Source organism: Coenobita brevimanus, chromosome 62 (assembly GCF_032717465.1).
Source record: "Coenobita brevimanus isolate Jiangsu-jjx chromosome 62, ASM3271746v2, whole genome shotgun sequence".
Lineage (NCBI taxonomy): Eukaryota > Metazoa > Arthropoda > Malacostraca > Decapoda > Coenobitidae > Coenobita > Coenobita brevimanus.
The window spans coordinates 3,240,853-3,260,302 of record NC_137015.1 but is presented as its reverse complement, the minus strand read 5'-3'; the positions used below and the strand labels follow the sequence as shown (position 1 = coordinate 3,260,302).

Below are 19,450 nucleotides of genomic sequence, written 5' to 3'. Positions count from 1 at the left end.
GTGTGTGGGGAGGTTGAGGGGTGTGTGGGAGGGGTGGAGGGGGTTTAGAAGAGCAGGGGCGAGAGAGGAAAGGAGAGTTTGGGAAGGGAAGAGGAGTTTAGGAAGTCAAGGATGGGGGTTTTGAAGGGTTGTGTGAAGGCGGAGGGAGACTGAGAGTGAGGGGAAGGGTTATATGGAGAGAGAGAGAGAGAGAGGAAGGAGCTGTGTCTGTGTAGGCGTGGAGAGAGAGAGAGAGAAGCACAGCAGTAAACCCCTATAGCTTCTCCTAAAAGCAAGTTTAAAGGAATATTCACGATTGAAGGAGGACATAAGAGTTACCCTAAGTTTAAATTGCTACCTACTGCAGTCTTAGCCCCTTCAGTACGAGTGCCCTTTCCTATGCTGAGTAGTCTGGAATGAGCAGGGGCAATATGATACCGTAGTAGTGGTAGTAGTAGTTATGGTAGTAGTTGTCATAGTAATAATAGTGGTGGTGTTGGTGGCAACAGTAATAGTAGTAGTAGTAGTAGTAGCAGTAATAATAATGATGATGATGATGATAATAATAATAATAATAATAATAATAATTGGACTGATGGAGACTTTCCAACCCCGTCAAATCAGTACACCCGTATTAAACTGAATAAAATCGTCTTGAGGTATCCGGAATGAATAAATAAATAATAAATACGTAACTTAAACGTACTGAAAGCTAATGGAAGTTAATTTGATAGTCAACTGGAGGCAGCAAGTATGAAAGACGACGAACGAAAAAAGAAAAAAGGAAAAAATAAAAAGGATGAGTGAAATATAAAAGAATGAATACAGATGGGGAAGAAATCCATACTACACGTAAGAACGACTGTAGAACGATTGTAATGCCTTCTTTTTCTTTTTTCTTTTTTTTTGCCTTTTAAATTTACCCTTTATCGTCCTCCTCTCTATTTTATTATTGGCCGTTTTAGTTCATTATTTTTTTTTGCATAGTTTTTTTTTTTTATCTTCATGCCTTGTCTCTATAAACATGGTTGCTTGATACTTTGTTGTTAATGTTCTTTCTGTTAATTTGTCGTTTGTTTATATGCTCCATCCACATGTAAACTGAGACTGAATGATTCTGTGTGTGTGTGTTAGAGAGAGAGAGAGAGAGAGAGAGAGAGAGAGGAAAGGAGCGAGAATGGAAGAGGAGGAAACGTAATTGTGAGTTTGTGAAGTTTATTGGTGTTGAGATGAGGAGAGGGAGCTGCGAGAAGGAGGAGGAGGAGGAGGAGGCGAGAGAGAGAGAGGGGAGGAAGGGCGCTTAACCATAAATAAGGAGAGAGGGAGAACAGAATGAAGGTAGAGGTAGGGGGAGAGAGAGAGAGAGAGAGAGAGAGAGAGAGAGAGGGGGATGAAATATGAAGTGAAGGAAGACTGAAGAAGAGAGAAGGAGGGCGGTTGAGGGAGAGGAGAAATGAAACGAAGGAGGGAGAGGGGGGAAGAAGGGCGATAGAAGTAGTGAAAGAAAGAGAAGAGGGAGGGAAGGAAATGGAGGGGGAGGAGGTTTGGAAGAAGGAAGAGGAGAGTGGAAGCTGATTAAACACAAGCGGGAGGAAAGAAAGAGGGTGCGAAGGAGAAGGAATGAAGAAAAGAGGAGGTGAGAAGGGAAGAGAGAGACTGGAAGGATGGAGAGAGAGAGAGAGAGAGAGAAAGTGAGAAATGATAGAGAAGGGAGTGAGAGAGGGGGGCAGACAGATACACTAGGAGAGAGGATAGAAGTAGAGAAAAAGAGTGAGAAAGGAGAGAGAAGAGAGAGACAGGCTAAGGGCAGTGGTACGGGTAGAGAAAAAGAGAAAAAGGAGAGAAGCGAGAGGGAGGTAGAGAAAGAGAGTGAGAAAGGAGAGAAAAAGAGGGAGAAGGAGAGAGAAAAAGAGGGAGAAGGAGAGAGAGGAAGAGGCTATCACTTAGTCGAGGGTCAGTCCACACACTAATGGTAGGATGGCGTGTTTCCTACCCTCTCTCTCTCTCTCTCTCTCTCTCTCTCTCTCTCTCTCTCTCTCTCTCTCTCTTTTCTTGCCCTTTTTCTCCCAGTTCTATCTTCTTTCCTTTTTAAAAATTATTCTGGCTGTTATTTTTTTATTTTTTTATTTTTTTGCTTATTCTCTTCCCGTGGTCCCTCCCTCCTTTTTTCTTTTCTTTTTTTCTTTTTTTACTGTTCTTCCCAAAATTTTTCTTCCTTAGCGTATTTCTGTTTCTTGTCTATCATATCCTTTCATGCTAACTTTTTTTTTAATGTATTTTTTCTTTCGTTTCTTTATATTCTTTGGTCCTTTGTCTAGCTTGGTGGTACGGCGACTCTACCGCCTCGCACTGGTGTTGCAAATAGCCTCCTACCTCCTCTGGACACCGGGAAGGCGAAGATTTATACTGTACCTACGTGTGTTTTTTTTTACTCTGATTTGTATTCGCAGCCAGATTTAAAAAAAAAAAAAAAGGAGGGAGAGGGGGTGCTGTGAAACCAACCAGCTTACTTAAACAAACAGGAGCCTTGTTGATTATGATTATATGTAGACCCCCTTGTTACGATACATACATACATACACACATACATAAATATATATAATAGTTGTGATTATATTTTATAACGCTAAATCTAATACTAATATTTTTCTTATTTCAGTACCCGAGAGAGCATCTTCGGGGGTGCCAGAGAGAGAGAGAGAGAGAGAGAGAGGGTACCTGCTAGTCTAAGGTGTATAGCTGTGTGTGTTTGTGTGAGGTCGAATATGTGTGAAAATTAGGAGTAAGAATGCGATACCAGACAGAACGCTAAAGAGTCTAGGGGAACTGCTAAATGACAAGAATTACTAATAAATTCTTACGTAATCCTTTAAGTAATGAAAAATAAAAGGGAAATTTATTATCATCAGTTTCTGCATAAAACAAAAATGGTCTTAGAAAAACTTGGTTACCTGTATAGTATTTAGTGTTGCGCGTGATTGTAAGATGAGGGGTGAGTGAGAGTAAAGATAGTGAGATAATTAGAGCGAGTGAGATAGAGCAAGAGCGGCCTTGGGAGAGAAAGTCGGACCGTGAGAAAAAGAGCTTGACCGTGGGAAGAAACTAATCGGCGTGGGAATGATAAAGATAAAAGGATATTAACTGACTGAGCACTTACTTAACAGGGTATTATTGTGAAGGTTGAGTTATACGTTAGCTGCAGAGAGTGATGGGTTTGGGAGACGATTTATAACTGTGAGGGAGTATTAGTAAGCGTGGGAGAATAGTGGTGAGCGTGGGAGATTAGAGGTGAGCATGGGAGAGTTTTGATGGGCGTGCGAGAACATTACTTAGTCACTTTAGGAGCTTGTGGTGAACGTGGAAGAAGAGTGGTGAATGGGAGTGTGGTGAGTGTGATAATGTACCGTAACTGTGAAGGTGGCCTGAAAGATGAGTGAGCGTGACAGTGAAGCTTGAGAGAATTATTGTGGGCGTGGGAGAATAATCGTGAGCCTGGGAAAAATAATTCTGAGTGTGTAAGAAGTGGAGTGAGCCCGGAAAAAGAACAGTGAGCGTGAAAGAGGAGCGTGGGAGAATAATCGTGAGCGTGGGAGAATAACCGTGAGCGTGGGAAAATAATCGTGAGCGTGGGAGACTGTCGTGAATGGTGTGAAAGTAGCAAGAGTCGTGAAAATGTACGAGGGACCAGCCTGCACCTACCAGAACCCCCTGGACCTAAAGCGGGGTCTGCTCTCTCATAACCTGCAGAACAAGGCACAAGGTAACACACACAACTTTATTTCTGCCACATAAAATAAAACCCAATAAAACTTGCCACATATTATAATAAAACTGAATAAAACCCGCCACATATAATAAACCTGATAAAACCTGCCACATATAAGCCAAATAAAACCTGCCACATATAAGCTTAATAAAACAGGCCACACGAAATAAAGCTTAATAGAACCTGCCACACACAATAAAGCTTAATAAAACCATGAGATTAAAATTGCTCCTTATTTTTCAGTCAAAAATAAGAGTAACATTGAAAATCATGTCAAATTTTTGTGATAAGTTACCTGTTTAGATATACACTGACTCCATTTTTAATATTTTAGCCTTATTTTTTTTTTTTTTTAGGTAAAATGTCTTTCAAGCATAAATACACTGTGTGGTCTGGGATATAAAAACAAAAATCTTAGTCTTTTATACTTAGTTTTCTCAGTCACACTTCACCCCAGTAGTCTCAGCCTCCATGTGAAAAAAGAAGGAGGGGATTAAGATGCTGATTTACCCGGAGGTAATTGTAAGGAGGGGATTAAGATGCTAATTAACCTGAAGATAATTGTAAGGAGGGGATTAAGATGCTGATTTACCTGGAGATAATTGTAAGGAGGGGATTAAGTTGCTGATTTACCTGGAGATAATTGTAAGGAGGGGATTAAGATGCTGATTTACCTGGAGATAATTGTAAGGAGGGGATTAAGATGCTGATTAACCTGAAGAAAATTTTAAGGAGGGGATTAAATGGCTAATTTACCTGGAGAAAGTGTTAAGGAGGGGATTAAGATGGTGATTAACCTTGAGAAAATTTTATGGAGGGGATTAAGATGCTGATTAACTTGAAGAAAATTGTAAGGAGGGGATTAAATGGCTAATTAACCTGGAGAAAGTGTTAAGGAGGGGATTAAGATGCTGATTAACCTGAAGAAAATTGTCTCCTGAGAGAACCAGACAGGAGAAAGCCACCTGAAACTTTTGAAAAGTTTAGGGATATGATGATGATGATGATGATGATGATGATGATTATTATTTTTCATCTTAAATGTCAGGACCAACTGCCTAACCCCGGGCTTCTACGCTCCTCATGGGGCAACGTAGGATTGGATGATGGATGGATGGATGGATTATTATTATTTTTATTATTATTATGTCCTTTTGCTAATAATGGTGTTGGTGGACAGGTCTTGGTCTGGGTGGAGGGTCTGCCATGATGCCATCCCCTCTGAACATCAAAACAGAGGACGTGATGACACCTGACTGGCCAGCGTGTACGTACAGGTGAGTGCACGACCACACTACTTACCTACTACCTACTACTTATCCACTATCTACTACCAACTACCTACCCACCACCCACTACCTACTACCTACCCACCACTTACTACCTACCCACCAGCCACCACCTGCTACCAACTACCTACCCACCACCCACTACCTGCTACCTACCCACCACTTACTACCTACCCACCACCCACTACCTACTACCTACCCACCACTTACTACCTACCCACCACTTACTACCTACCCACCACCCACTACCTGCTGCCTACCCACCAGCCACCACCTGCTACCTACTACCTACCCACCACCCACTACCTGCTACCTACCCACCACCTACTACCTACTACCTGCCCACTACTTGCTCCTACCCACCTTATACAAACATCCGACACTGACTCGTACTGTATATTTAACTTTACGAGCATCTTATATTAATGACATATTGTTGATAGCTCCTCCACTTTCATGCTTTCTCCTTCCCTGTTTCTGGATCCTACCTCACCTCGTCCTTAAGTAGAGAAATGGTCATGATGTACCCGTATATTAATCTATTTAGTACAAGGAAGGATTTTTAGTTTCTGCGTGCTAGAAGACGCCTGGATTCAAGGTGTTACTAGTAATTTTCACCCTATACATGTAATTGGTGTATGGATTATTTTTTTTTATTGTTCTTCCATCCTCTGTACAGTTATAAAAAAAATAAATTATGTTGTGACGTAGTTTTTCTTGTCCCCTCAGGTTCCCAGGCCTGGCCAGTTGTGCCGCAGGGGCCGTAGACCCCCTCAAAGCCGTCACCAGCATGAGTGTGGGTGTAGGGGGCAGGGGGGTGGGAGGCGGGGGCGGGGGAGGGGGTGGAGGGGGAGGCGGTGGTGGTGGGGGTGATGACAGTAAGGTGGTGGGGGGCTACACGTCCTCCCTCCTGCCGCACCTCCACCACAACAACCTCGTCTCCACCACCACCACCGCCACCAACAATAACAACAACAACAGCACCACCACCGCCACCACCCCCGGCCTCCCCCTTCCCCCCACCACCCCCGACGGCCGCGACACCCCCAGCGGACACAAGACAGGTACGTTTTGGTTTGTACAGGTGAAGCTGTTCTTTAACCCCTTCACAACGAGGTGACTCCCTTAATTCGTTCGTCTGTTTGTTTGTAAATCCTCCAATATACTTCCACCCATCGGGCTTTATCACCTAATACCGCCTTTTCACTCTGCTCGATCTCTAGCAGCCTCTCTACTCAGTCCCTTATCCCTGAGGAGCTGAAAATTAATGTCTGAAGGTGCGAGTCATTTTATCCTTTACCTGCACGGCCCCTTCAGGTGCGTAGGGGCCAGTACACACCTTCGTTCTGCAGGAGTTCAGAACAAGGCTTGGTGTTTGTAATTTCTCTTAAAAGCATCATGTCTTGTAAATTGGTGTTTGAGAATCCGTTTGGATCTATTTAATTCTTCCTTATATTCGTTACGTGTTCGTTGAGCTTTTATTTTTTCGTGAGGTTAATTCGTGTCCGTGTTGTCGAACTGCCCACGTGTTCCTGACGTATTAATTCGTGTTCATCGTCGTTTCGTTTGTTTTCGTTTCGTCATCAAAGCCAAACAACACCGTGATTGTTAACAAAGAATCTCTGAACCAAAGGGGAAGGGAAATGGTGGTGTTGGGAAAGGGGGAAAGGGAAATAGTGATGTTGGGGAAGGGAAATAGGGGTGTTGGGGAAGGGAAATAGATGTGTTGGGGAAGGGAAATAGTAGTGTTGGGGAAGGGAAATAGATGTGTTGGGGAAGGGAAATAGTGGTGTTGAGGAAGGGAAATTGGGGTGTTGGGGAAGGGAAATAGGGGTGTTGGGGAAGGGAAATAGCGGTGTTGGGGAAGGGAAATAGCGGTGTTGGGGAAGGGAAATAGATGTGTTGGGGAAGGGAAATAGATGTGTTGGGGAAGGGAAATAGGGGTGTTAGGGAAGGGAAATAGTGCCGTGTTATTAGGCTTGTAACTGGGCGAGAGTATCATTGTGGACATGGTGTACTGTATACTTGAGGCTGAGTTCCCCGCCTGCGAGTAATGAAGGTGTGTAAACCTGTAGTCACACATCACTGATAAAATAGCGCCACGTATGGAAGCACCCTAACCCCTTTTCTTAAGCGATTTCTCCACATAAATAACGTGCAAAAAAAATATTCACCAGCCGTATCCAAAAATAAATCGCTGTGGAAAGGATGCTTGGGAATACAGGCTAATGTTTTTTATTTTTTTTCTGATTTTAGGCTAATTAACCAATCCTTTCCCTTAAACCCTGTAATTGTTTTGATTATGGACATTGATTAAAAACAAAAGTGCTCATGTGTCTTATTGGTGTCGCTGTGGAATATTATTGAAACTAAGAGCAACACCTAATGAATTCCAATATCATCTCCCTTATACGTAATGGGATCGGAACCTATGACACAAGAATTACCAGCTTACTGTAACCTGATCTTTTAATACTCTCACTTCCATCCCTCCCTCTTCCTTCCTCATCTCTCCCTTTCACTTCTTTTTTGCTGCTTCTTCCCCCCCCCTCCCTTCTCCGCGTTTCCTCCCCCTCTCCGTCTCTCCCCCGTCTTTCCTCCCCCCCTCATCTTCCATCCTTGTCTTTCCTCCCCCTTATTTTCCCAGCCTGTCTTTTGTCCCCCCTTCTTCCCATCCTGTAGTTCTTCCTCCTCCTCGTATCTCTCCTCTCCTCCCTCTCACTTTATCTTCCCCTCCCTCCCTGTCTTTCCTCCCCCCCTTGAGCTCACTACAGTATACCTCCTCATCTCTCCTCCCTCCTTTCCCCTTTCATATTCCCTCAACCCCCCCCTTTCCACCTTATCTCCTCCCCTCACTGACTCCCCACACTTCACGCCTCAGTTTTTTTCTCTCTTATCTGTGCCTTATCCCGTATCCCTCTTCCCCCTTACTTCCCCAGCCGATCCTACCTCCCTCTTACGTTATCTTTCTCCCCATTCTCCCTTCCTCTCCATTTATCTTTCTCCCTATCCTCCCTTCCTTTTTTACCTCTTCTCCCCTGACTTTGCATGGTGGTCCTTCTCATTATTTTCTGCCGGGTTCGGATGGAGGGTCTGGTGGGTGGGTGGGTGGGGGGCGGAAACTTCATGCTTGTCTATCCTTGTCTTTAACTGAGAATACTTCGTACTTTGGTAATTATAATCTTCCCTTTACCAAACAGCCGTGAAAGGACCAACTTTTTTTTTTTTTTTTTTTTGCTGTTTTCCTTTGTACTCCTTTGCATTCCCTCTATCCCCCCTCCTGTCTCTCCAGTCACCCTTCCCTCCATCTCCCCTCTTCCTCACCCCTCCCTGTCCGCTCCCCCTTTCTTTCCTCTCCCCTCTCCTCTCCCTCCCCCCGCCTGTGGGTACACGTTCTATCTGTTTCAATTAAGATGTTCTGATAGATTAATCCCATCTATTGATCCTTCAATTACCAGTCCGCGGTCAGACGGGAGGGAGCGAGGGGAAGTGACGGGAGGGAGGGGAAAGACAGGAGGGGAGGGAGGTAGGGAGAGGAAAGACAGGAGGGAAAGGAGGAAGAGGGGAGGTAGAGAGGAAAAGGTAGGGAGGTTAGTGAGGAAGAGGGGAGATAGGGAGAGGAAAGACAGTAGGGGTAGGGAGGAAGAGAGGAGATGGGGAGGGAAAATGAGAGGAGGGAGGGAGAGGCAAGACAGGGAGGGAAAGGACGAAGAATGGAGGTAGGGAGGGAAAAAGAGAAAGTGGAGAGAGACAGGGAGGGGGGGAAGGAAGGAAGGGAGAGGTAGGAGGAAGGAAGAAAAACAGGCAGGTATGGGGAGGGGAAGGAAGTTAGAGAAGTAAAAGAATGAAAGGTCCGGAATAAAAAAATAAAAGTTACGTAGAATAAGAGAAAGTTACAGAAAATGCAGGTGACAGGTGTATTGTTTAGCTTAATTACCTGCTAGAGTGAACTAATTACGCTAATGATTCACCTTACCGTACAGGTGTGAGGAAAGGACGCAGTAAATAAATAAATAAATAAATAAATAAAGGCTCTCCCCCACCCACCACTCCCTCCAGCATCATAGTCCACAGGTAAAGGTAAACACAGGTATTTTCCCAAGGTTGAGCGAATACATAAGGGAAATATCGAAAGCATCTGAAAAACCCATTAGTAAAGATATGAGTTTTCATTATATTTCGTCAGTTGTAAATATTCATCGGACGGAACTGGGAAGATGATTAAGTCGCTGATTGATTCTTGGAAGGGAATTGACTTAGATATTTGATTAAGATGATGCGCGGGAAGAAGAAGACGAGGAGAGGAGTGTGGAAAATGGGTTAGGGGAGGTGTGAAGGAAGGATAGAAGGAAAGGAGTGAGGGAAGAGGGAGGGAGGGGAAGGTGGATGGTAAGAGGGAGAATGAGATAGAAAATAATGCGTATAACAAAAAAGGAAGGAAAGAGCTAAGAAGAAAAGAGAAGAGAGGAAGGGAGAGTTAAACGGTTTGAGAGAATAGGAAGGAGAGTTTTAAGAAGGAAAGGGGGAAAGAGAGGAAGGCAAAGGAGAGATAGGAAGAGGAAGGGAAGGAAGAGTTAGAGGGAAGAGGAAGGGAAGGAAGAGTTAGAGGGAAGAGGAAGGGAAGGAAGAGATGGAGGGAAGAGGAAGGGAAGGAAGAGATAGAGGGAAGAGGAAGGGAAGAAAGAGATAGAGGGAAGAGGAAGGAAAGGAAGAGTTAGAGGGAAGAGGAAGGGAAGGAAGAGATAGAGGGAAGAGGAAGGGAATAAATTTTAAGTAGAAGAGAGTCTTGAAGGAGAGGAGAGTTGGAAGAAGGAAATAAGGAGAGTTGGAGGATGGAGGGAGGGAGGAAAGAAGAGTATTAAGATGCAAGGAGAGAGAAAGAAGAGTTTGAGAAGCATGATGGAGGGAGGGAGCAATGTAGAAGGAGGAAGTTGGAGCGAGAGGGAGGAGAGGGGTGGAGGAGTCAGGAGGGTAAAGAGGAGGAAGGAGGAAGGAAGTGTGAAGAAAGGAGGAGGAGGAAGAGGGGAGAGTTTGTAGGAAGGAGAGTTTGGGAGGATGAAGGGAGAGTTTGAGAGATATAGAGGAGGAAAGGAAAGGAGGAGGAAGGAAGAGTTTGAGAGGCATGGAGGAGGAAAGAAGAGGAGGTAGGGAGATTTTGAGAGGCATGGAGGAGGAAAGAAGAGGAGGTAGGGAGAGGTAGAGGTATGGAGGAGGAAGGGAGGGAGGAGTGTGTGAGGGAGGGGAGTGCCAGTGATCACCCCTCGTTGCTATCAATCCTCCGTAGAGAGAGAGAGAGAGAGAGAGAGAAAGGGGAAGTAGATATAAAGTTATTTGAAGAGGGATAGATAGATGAAAAAAGTATAAGCATTTGTTTGTTGAAGTGGAAGGAAGAATGAGAGAGAGAGAGAGAGAGGTAACAGCTGTGATTTTAGGAAGGGAGGAGAGAAAAGTAGAGAATTGATGTGGAGTAACAAAGATAAGAGAGAGAGAGAGAGAGAGAGCGAAGAAGATGAATTAAAGAGAGAGATGAGAGAGAGAACCGAATAAGTTAACGTGATTTACACCAACTTTAGCGAGCACTTATTTTCGCTCCCCCTTCAAAAACCCCCACACACCCACCCCTCCCCCCAAACCTCATATCTGTCCCACATTCACACCAAATAGCGTAATAAATAATGTAAATAGCCCCCGGCCCGGCCCTCTGGTGGCGGCGGCGGGCAGTGGTGAGTTAGTAGCAGGTGAACGCGAAATCTAGAGGTCGCTAAATCATTGCGTATTATGGCGGCCCGGTCTCGACAATGGATTACCGCGCGTGTGTGTGTTCGTATCTTGGCCCTGGCTTTGGCTTCGGGTAGATTCGTATTCGTCTACTTATTCTACTTATCTACCTGTCATTCACCTAAAATCTACCCCTTTATTTCCTTTATTCATTTTCCTGGCTCGGGTATTGACTTGATTATCCTTTATCTCTTGTTTATTTATCTGTCGACTTCCTTGTTTCCTTATCTTCCTCCCTTGCTTAGTTTTTTTTCTTATTTACCTGTGTTTTTTCCTTGATTGATTTTACCTGTGTCTTTATTTTCCTTATTCCTTAGCTTGTTTTTACTTTCTTATCTATTTCCTTTATCTCTATCTACCTCCCTATCTATCCAGCCTGTTTTCTTTCTCCTTATCAAGAGTAGGATTGGGTTGAACTTGGGGTTATCATTGTTATCTTCTTTATCTTACGTGTTATCTTTTTATCTTACGTTTTATCTTTCTGTCTTGCGTTTTATCTTTCTGTCTTACGCATTATCTTTCTGTCTTACGCATTATCTTTCTATCTTACGCATTATCTTTCTGTCTTACGCATTATCTTTCTGTCTTAGTTTTATCTTTTTGTCTTAAGTTTTATCTCGTGATGTCTTAAGGTGTATGGAGTAGCCCCTTCAATACGATGAGGGCAATGTTAGGGCAACCCCATAACCCTTTCATGATCAGGAGGACTCGGGGTTAGTCTTGATTTAATCCCCTACACACACACACACACACACACACACACACACACACACACACACACACACACTCTCTCTCTCTCTCTCTCTCTCTGACCTCGCACGTCACCATCAGACCACATAGGAGACTGATTGGTGAAACTCCTAGTAAAAACACTCTTGCTTTACTTAGCGTTCATTATCTCACCTTTATCTTTATTACCCCCAGACACACTGCTATGAGGGGCCCTAGGCTTTATTAGTAATGTACAAGAGAGATTTTATTGATGGTAATGTTAGTAAAGTTAAAATAAGTCCTATTCCCTGTGCTTCTCCCTACGTTATTCTTTTGTACGGGTTGACATTTTGTAAGGATACGTAGACATAATTTATCAGTTATTTCTGTTTATAATCACATAGTTAATTTTACCAAAGAAAGGTTAAATTGAGTTCCAGCTTTGAGTATAGAAAAATGCATTGGCCACGAGAGGTTGCACCCCCCCCCTCTTACTTCGAAAATATATACGTGTTGTTTGAAGAAGGTTTGCCGTTTTTAGTCCAAGAATATCCAGGTAACTTCTTGGCTATTAACAGGTGATGTTTTCCAACTTTGAGACGAATTTTAAGAGGGGTAAGCCAAAGACAAGGCCAGGAGCAGGACTCAGGTATCACAACTCTAATCTGTGGGCGCGCGTCGGAGGGGAGGGGGGGAGGGAGGGGGATGAATAGGGAGGGGGAAGGGAGAGGGATATAATAGGGAGGGGGGGATAATGCTGTAATAGGCTACTGACTCTTAAATGCCGCCTCTCCCAATTAGCAAAAGCCAATTAGCTCGTTAGGACAGCTTATATAAAGGGAAGGAGGGACAGTGAGTGAGGATAGAAGGAAAGAGTGAGGAATATAAAGGGAAGGAAGGAACAGTGAGTAAGGATAGAAGGAAAGAGTGAGGAATATAAAGGGAAGGAAGGAACAGTGAGTGAGGATAGAGGGAGAGCGTGAGGAGGGATAGCCATTTACCTCCCTCCCTCCCTCCCTTCCCCATGCACACTCAGTCAATAATCCCTTTACAAATCCGGCTATCCGAAATCCTAATCCACTTCACGATTATTGGTTGATTAAGCAATATCTCTTCACTTTTTGACACACTCCTGCCACTCCAAAACACACTCCCTCATGTACTCCTGTGTTTTAGCCTTCCTCCTCATCCTCGGCCTCCCTCTCCTCATACCCAGCTTCTCCCACCACTCCAAGCACCAGTTTATTCTTCCACCTCGTCCTCGGTCTTCTCCTTCCGCCACTCACAAGCATACTCCTCCATCACACGCTTCCATTTTATTTCTTACGCTTATGAGGGGTCTTTAATTCCTTAGGGGTCTTTCTTAAACAGCAAAGAGGGAGAGTAAGATTGAAATAGAGACTTCATATTAGTGAGGTAAATAAAGTGGACCGGATTGAAGAGATAGGAAGGCAGGGGAAACAAACATCTGTCTATTTGTCTATCTATCTATCTAGCTACCTATCTGTCTATCTATCTGACTCTATCTGTATCTATCTTTCTATCGCCAGTCTTCTTAATCTCGTAAGGGGTGGCCACAGACAAATCGCCTCCCTGTCACCCTATCCCCCGCCATCAAGCTGCACTTTCTCCAGCCCACACCACCAGTACCCAAATTCCCCCCCCACACCCCATCCCTGCATTTCATATTGGGTCTCCATCTCCCCCTACCCCCCTTTCACCCCAATCACTCTCCTAGTCAGTCTCTTTCTCCATTCCCTCCACATCTTAAGGTACTTCTAATATTCAACGTCAGAGGAACTATGGAAACGTAGAGGGGAAAAAAAATGGCTGAATCTTTTTTTTTTACCTGCCTTTTTTTTCGTTTTTGGTTCCGGGGGGCGATTTTTTTTTAAGAGGTCCTTTTTTGAGGTGAATAAAATCGTCTGGTAGCAGCAGGGAGGAAATAAAAAAAGGAAGGGTTAAGGAAGGAAGGAACGAATGAAGGAGGGAAGGAAGATTATGATAGAGTGAGTATGGACGAAAGTATAGGTGAGAATGAGATGGCTCTGTGTGTGTGTGTGTGTGTGTGTGTGTGTGTGTGTGTGTGTGAAAGGGTTAAGGAAGGAAGGACGGAGGATTACGCTAAAGGAAAGTGAGTATGGAAGAAAGTGTAGGGAAGAAAGAGATGACTGTGTGTGTGTGTGTGTGTGTGTGTGTGTGTATGTGTTTGAGAGAGAGAGAGAGAGAGAGGGGGGGGAGACGGTAGGAAGTGTAGGTAAGAAATAGATGACTGTGTGTGTGTGTGTGTGTGTGTGTGTGTGTGTGTGTGAGAGAGAGAGAGAGAGAGAGAGAGAGACGGTAATCAATGTCGTTAATTAATTGCTTGCACACGTGTAGTCTGGGAGGCCATTAGTGGTTATTAGTAAGATCAGGGATTAGGACACTCATTTGACTGGTGGCAGTGGTGGTAGTTGTGGTAGTGGTGTGGTTGGTGTGATGCTAAAGTTGTGGTGGTGGTGGTGTGAGTATGGTAGTGGTAGGGGCGGTTTTGTGATAGTGAGATGGTGTGGTGGTGTGGTGTGGTTGTGGTGGTGATGGGTGTGGTGGTGTGGTATGGTTGTGGTGGTGGTGGTGAGGGGGGAAAAGAAGAGAGAAAGGAGGGGGATTGAGAGAGAGAGAAAGGAGAGAGAGAGAGAGAGATAAGAAAGGTGATTATGGCAGTAGAGGTAATGGTAATAGTGGTACTTAAGCGTTAATTAGTAGGGTTATGCTTTAATAGGGTCGTTTAGGTGGTAGTAGTAGTAGTAGTAGTGGTTGTGGTGGTAGTAGTGGTGGTTGTGGTGGTAGTGGTATGTGTGGTTGTTGTAGTGTTGTGGTGGAAGTGATGGTGGTGGTGGTAGTTGTAGTAATAGTAGTAGTCGTGGTGGAATGGTGGTTTTGGTGGTGGTAATGTGTGTGTGTGTGTGTGTGTGTGTGTGTGTGTGTGTGTAGGTTAATCGTTCTGACCTAATCTTTCCATCGACCTGTTTCCTAATTTACCATCCCACATATTAGTGACTCTCTCTCTCTCTCTCTCTCTCTCTCCCTCTCTCTCTCTCTCTCTCTCTCTCTCTCTCTCTCTCTCTCTCTCTCTCACACACACACACACACACACACACACTACAGATTAATGAGTTGCAAAATGGCCTTGAGAAATATTTATAAAAGTGTTCAGCCAGTATTTACAACAGTACTTACAACAAGGCCAAGGATGAGATGGGGGGATGGAGTGGAAAGGTATATGAGAGAGAGGGGTGTGAGCTGGGAGTAGGGCAGTGAAATGGCGAGGGGACAGGACGACATGGAGGCGATTTGTTTGTGGTCACCCCTTACTGGATTAAGGCGTCTGGCAATAGATATATAGATAGTGTTCCCTTCCCTTCCCTTTTGCTCCCTTCCCTTCCCCTTTGCTCCCTTCCCTTCCCTTCCCTTTTCCTCCCTTCCCTTCCCTTCTCCTCCCTTCTCATCTTTTCTCCCTACTCTCCCTTTTCTCTCCTTCCCTTCCTTGTGTCTTATGCTCACCTCTGTTCCCCCTGCCCATTCTCTCCCCTCTCTTCCTCCTCCTCTCCTCTTCTCTTCCTCTTCCTCCTATGTACTCCCGTCCCCCCTCCACCTCCTTTTCTCTCCCTCTCTTTTCCTCTCCTCCTGTCTCCTCTCTCCTCCTCCACTCTTCCTCCTCTCCTTCCGATGTACAATCATCCCCCCTCCACCTCTTTTTGTCTTCCTTCCCCTCCTCCCTCTCCAGCCCCCTCCCCCCACCCCCCCACCTCATTCTCTGTCTCTATCTCTTTCTCAGTGTCGTGTGTTCAATAGACAAAGAGACGCTTGAGGGTCATTCTCGACTCCCTCTTGAGTCCCACTTGTGCACGAGTAATTAAGCAGTGAGAGAGAGAGAGAGAGAGAGAGAGAGAGAGAGAGAGAGAGGTGGAGATGAAAAAGAGGGAAAAAGAAGGGTTGTGATGGATAGAAGAAAAAATGAATGGAATGGAGAGAGAGAGAGAGAGAGAGAGAGGTGGAGATGAAAAAGAGGGAAAAAGAAGGGTTGTGATGGATAGAAGAAAAAATGAATGGAATGGAGAGAGAGAGAGAGAGAGAGAGAGAGAGAATTATCCCACTCGAAGCAGTTTAGAACAGTTTAATCTCTCGTGATCAAACTGTCGTGAAATCGAGAGCTTAATCTGTGTGTGTGTGTGTGTATGTGTGTGTGTGTGTGTGTGTGTGTGTGTGTGTGTGAGAGAGAGAGAGAGAGAGAGAGGAAGTGAAGACCTTTATTTATTTATTTTTATTTTTTCATTTTCACGTGGTCTTTCCTGCTTTTTTTCCCCTGCCTCTTTTCGTCATTGTCTCTCCCTCTTTCCCTTACCTCCACTCCCCTTGGCCCCTCTTTCCTTCTTCCCCTCTTCTTATTCCCCTCTTTCCTCTCCTCCTCCCCTCTTCTTCCAATGTTCCTTTTTCTTTTACCTTGTCTTCTCTTCCTCCACATCCTCCTCCTCCTCCTCTTCCACCTTGCTACCTGTCCTCTCTCTCTCTCTCTCTCTCTCTCTCTCTTGCACCTTTCCTTCATTCTCCTCCTGTTTCCTCATTCCTTCCATTTCTTCCCTTCCTCTCCAATTTACTTAGATTTCCTCCTCCTCTCCTTCCCTCCCTTTCTCCTCCTTCCCCCCTATTAATTTTACTTCCTTTTTCCTCTGTTTTCCCCTTCCCTCCGTTTCTCCCTCTCTTCCTCCCCTCCATTTCTCCCTCTCCTCCCCTTCATTTCTCTCTCTCCTATTTCTCTCCCTCCCAATGTTTCTACCTCTCCTCCTCCCCTCCTTTTCTCCCTTTCCTCTTTCTCTCCTTCCCTCCATTTCTCCCTTTCCTCCTCCTCTCCTTCCCTCCATTTCTCCCTTTCCTCCTCCTCCTCCACCTAACGTACGCCCACATTCACTAACATCTATACGAGAATTTGCCCGGGAAAAACTCTTTATTTGTTTACCTTCTCGAGTTGCCACCTGATGTTTTTCTCGAGTGGATGTTGCCGCTGTTTTTTTATTTATTTATTTATTTTTTTTACGCCCAGATTTTTGTCCAATTAAGTTTTTTTTTTTCTTTAGGGAATTTTTCTGCCCTGATTTTTTTTTTCTTCGACGTGGATCTTGTGTTTTTTTGTTTTTCTTTTTTTTTCGTTTTGGGTAATAGGATTTTTTTTTTTTTTTGTAGTTTCTTTTTTTATACTTACTTTTTTGTTATTTTAATCTATTTACGTATTGATTTACATGTTTTTTTTTTGGTCTATCCCTTGTAGTTTTATTTTATTATTATTATTATTATTTTTTTTAGAACGAGCGAAGGAACCCTGAGGAATTCTTTTAGGTCCTGTTTTTATAGTTGTAGGTGTGGTTGATGATGGTGGTTGTGTGTGTGTGTGTGTGTGTGTGTGTGTGTGTGTGTGTGTGTGTGTGTGTGAGAGAGAGAGAGAGAGAGAGAGAGAGAGGTGAAACTAGGAAATCATCAAGCTGATTTGATAACCAAGCCATGTAGATCCCCCCCCCTCTCTCTCTCTCTCTCTCTCTCTCTCTCTGTCGTATTAGCTAACCCAAGAATGAAGTGATATTTTTCCACATGGAGGTATGCGTTCGGTGGAACCCTTTATATACCCTTTTTCTTCTAACTTGGCCTAAAATTGCCATCTTTCCATCTTGAACGCCTAGTTGTAACAGTTGCATTAGAGTATGATGCTAGTCACGAAGAAGTGCCATGGCGAGGATGTGCGTTCATATGTAACAATAGAGTATTTAAATATGATGCTAGTCACGAAGAAGTGCTGTGGCGAGGATGTACGGCCATATGTAACAATAAATTAGCGTTTGAATATGATGCTAGTCACGAAGAAGTGCCCAGGCCTCGTGAAATGAACTGCGAAAGGACGAAAATCTGGCTCAGGTTACAATGAAGGGAGTGTTTTTTTTTTAATGAAAGGAAGAAGGAACCAAAGGCCAGGAGCGTGTAGTTGTTTGTGTCTTCCAGCGACGGCCATGTACTTAGAGGGCCCGAAAGTTACATGGCGCCCTCCAGTACAGTTTTTTTTTCTTTTCCTGACATTAAAGTTTCCAGTAGATTTTATACACACTAGTTCCTGATTCTACTATATTGTTCAACTAATGGTATTAAGTGAGAGAATAAAAAGTAAATTCACGTTAAGTTGTTAAGTGAAAGAAGTAGAAACTGAATTCGCATTATAGATATCTTTCATTAATGTTAGGAGAGCTGTCAAATTTGCGGACCCCCTTTGTGAGAGAGCGCTGGCTAATTGTACAGTTTCCCCATCCCTGAAGCCTCCCTGTCTGTTTCCCTGTCTCCCCTTCCTTTTCCCCACTCACTCCCTTATTCCCTGTCTCTCTCCCCTTCTGTCTGTTTCTCTGCCTGACTCTGCCTCTGTGTCTCCCATTCTCCGTGCCACACTCTCTGCCTGCCTGTCTCCCTCTCTCAGTCCTCGCCTCACTCCTTTCCCCTCTGCCTTGCTCCCTTTGTTATCTTCTTTCCCTTCTCCATCCTGTCTTCCTTTCCTCCACTCACTCTTCCCCTGCCTGTCTCCCCACCTCCCCTCACCCGCTTCCCTTCCTGTACCTCCCTGTCTGTCTTTCTCCCTCCCCACCTACCTCCCTTTCTGCTTCTGTCTTCCTACCAGGCTGCCCCCCCCCTCTCTCTCTCTCTCTCTCTCTCTCTCTCTCTCTCCACACACACACACACACACACTGCTGGCACTGGATCAAGAATGTGTTGGTGGCTGTCTTCTCTATCCTCCCTTCAATCTATGTCCCCTCTCGCCCTCCCTTCCGCTCTCTCTCTCTCTCTCTCTCTCTCTCTCTCTCTCTCTCTCTCTCTCTCTCTCTCAGGTATATAATTTCAGTCATTTAGACCTCACACCTTTTCACACCTGTGGGAATATTATCTACCTTGAGCTCCCTAACACAATTTCCTTAGCGATTTATTTTTGGATAAGGCTTGTTATTATCCTTTTGCACGTTATTCATGCAGAGTATGGCGTTATTGGAAGGATTTATGTAACACAGAAGAGGACAGGAAGGTGTATTAAGCAAAATAAATCACTGATGAAAAGGTGTTAGGGAGCTTCCTTAACATCATTAATAATTTTGAATGTATTTTGAATGTTGATTATGAAGAAAAATGTAGAACTAAGTATATATATTTTCCCGTACATGAATGGCAGTCTAACTCAATTTCAAAACAATACTACTTTCACTCAAACTTGGCTCATTGTTTCGTCCCTTTACAGCATATTTCACGTAGGCCTAGCTCAGTGGCAGGAAAGAGACAATACCGTGGCTCTACATCCTCTCCATGGCACTTCTTCGTGATTAGCACCCTATTCGAGTGCCAGTTCATTGCCACATCTCAGCATGCAAGAGGGAGAGATGACAATTTTGGGGCCAAGTTGGAGTGAAAGGAGTATTGAGTCTTTCTGAATTTCGATACTTGTTTCAGACATTCCCATAAAATTTTTCTCAGCTTTATCAGCCCTGGAAGGTGTTGCTCCTCTCTATTTTCCTGTGTGTGTGTGTGTGTGTGTGTGTGTGTGTGTGTGTGTGTAGTTAGAGAATTAGTGTTTTTGTTAATGGATTTTTGTTAATAATTAGGCAGGACCATTTATTGATTAAGGTCTGTGTGGTCTGTGTATCTGTGTAACATTTATTGCATTCTGTGTCTGTCTGTTTCTGATTATTTCTTATTCACGTATTCTCTCTCTCTCTCTCTCTCTCTCTCTCTCTCTCTATATCTCTTGCCTCTCTCATTGTCCTTATTCTCTCTCTCTCTCTCTCTCTCTCTCTCTCTCTCTCTCTCTCTCTCTCTCTCTCACCCACATCATTATCCCCCACCCCCTCCTTCACGCCCCGTCACCCTTATA

General features: G+C 44.2%; 1 protein-coding gene across 1 annotated transcript in view; it reads left to right on the top strand.

Moving 5' to 3' along the window:
- The first annotated feature begins 3,651 nt into the window (after positions 1-3,651).
- The window catches only part of LOC145403933 (DNA-binding protein D-ETS-3-like), a 169,109-nt gene continuing 153,310 nt past the window's right edge, over positions 3,652-19,450 (top strand). Inside the window, exons 1-4 of the mRNA XM_080275534.1 lie at positions 3,652-3,739; positions 4,926-5,022; positions 5,764-5,848; positions 6,047-6,098. Coding sequence (XP_080131660.1) covers positions 3,652-3,739; positions 4,926-5,022; positions 5,764-5,848; positions 6,047-6,098 — 322 coding nt within the window. The remainder of the gene's footprint in view (positions 3,740-4,925; positions 5,023-5,763; positions 5,849-6,046; positions 6,099-19,450) is intronic.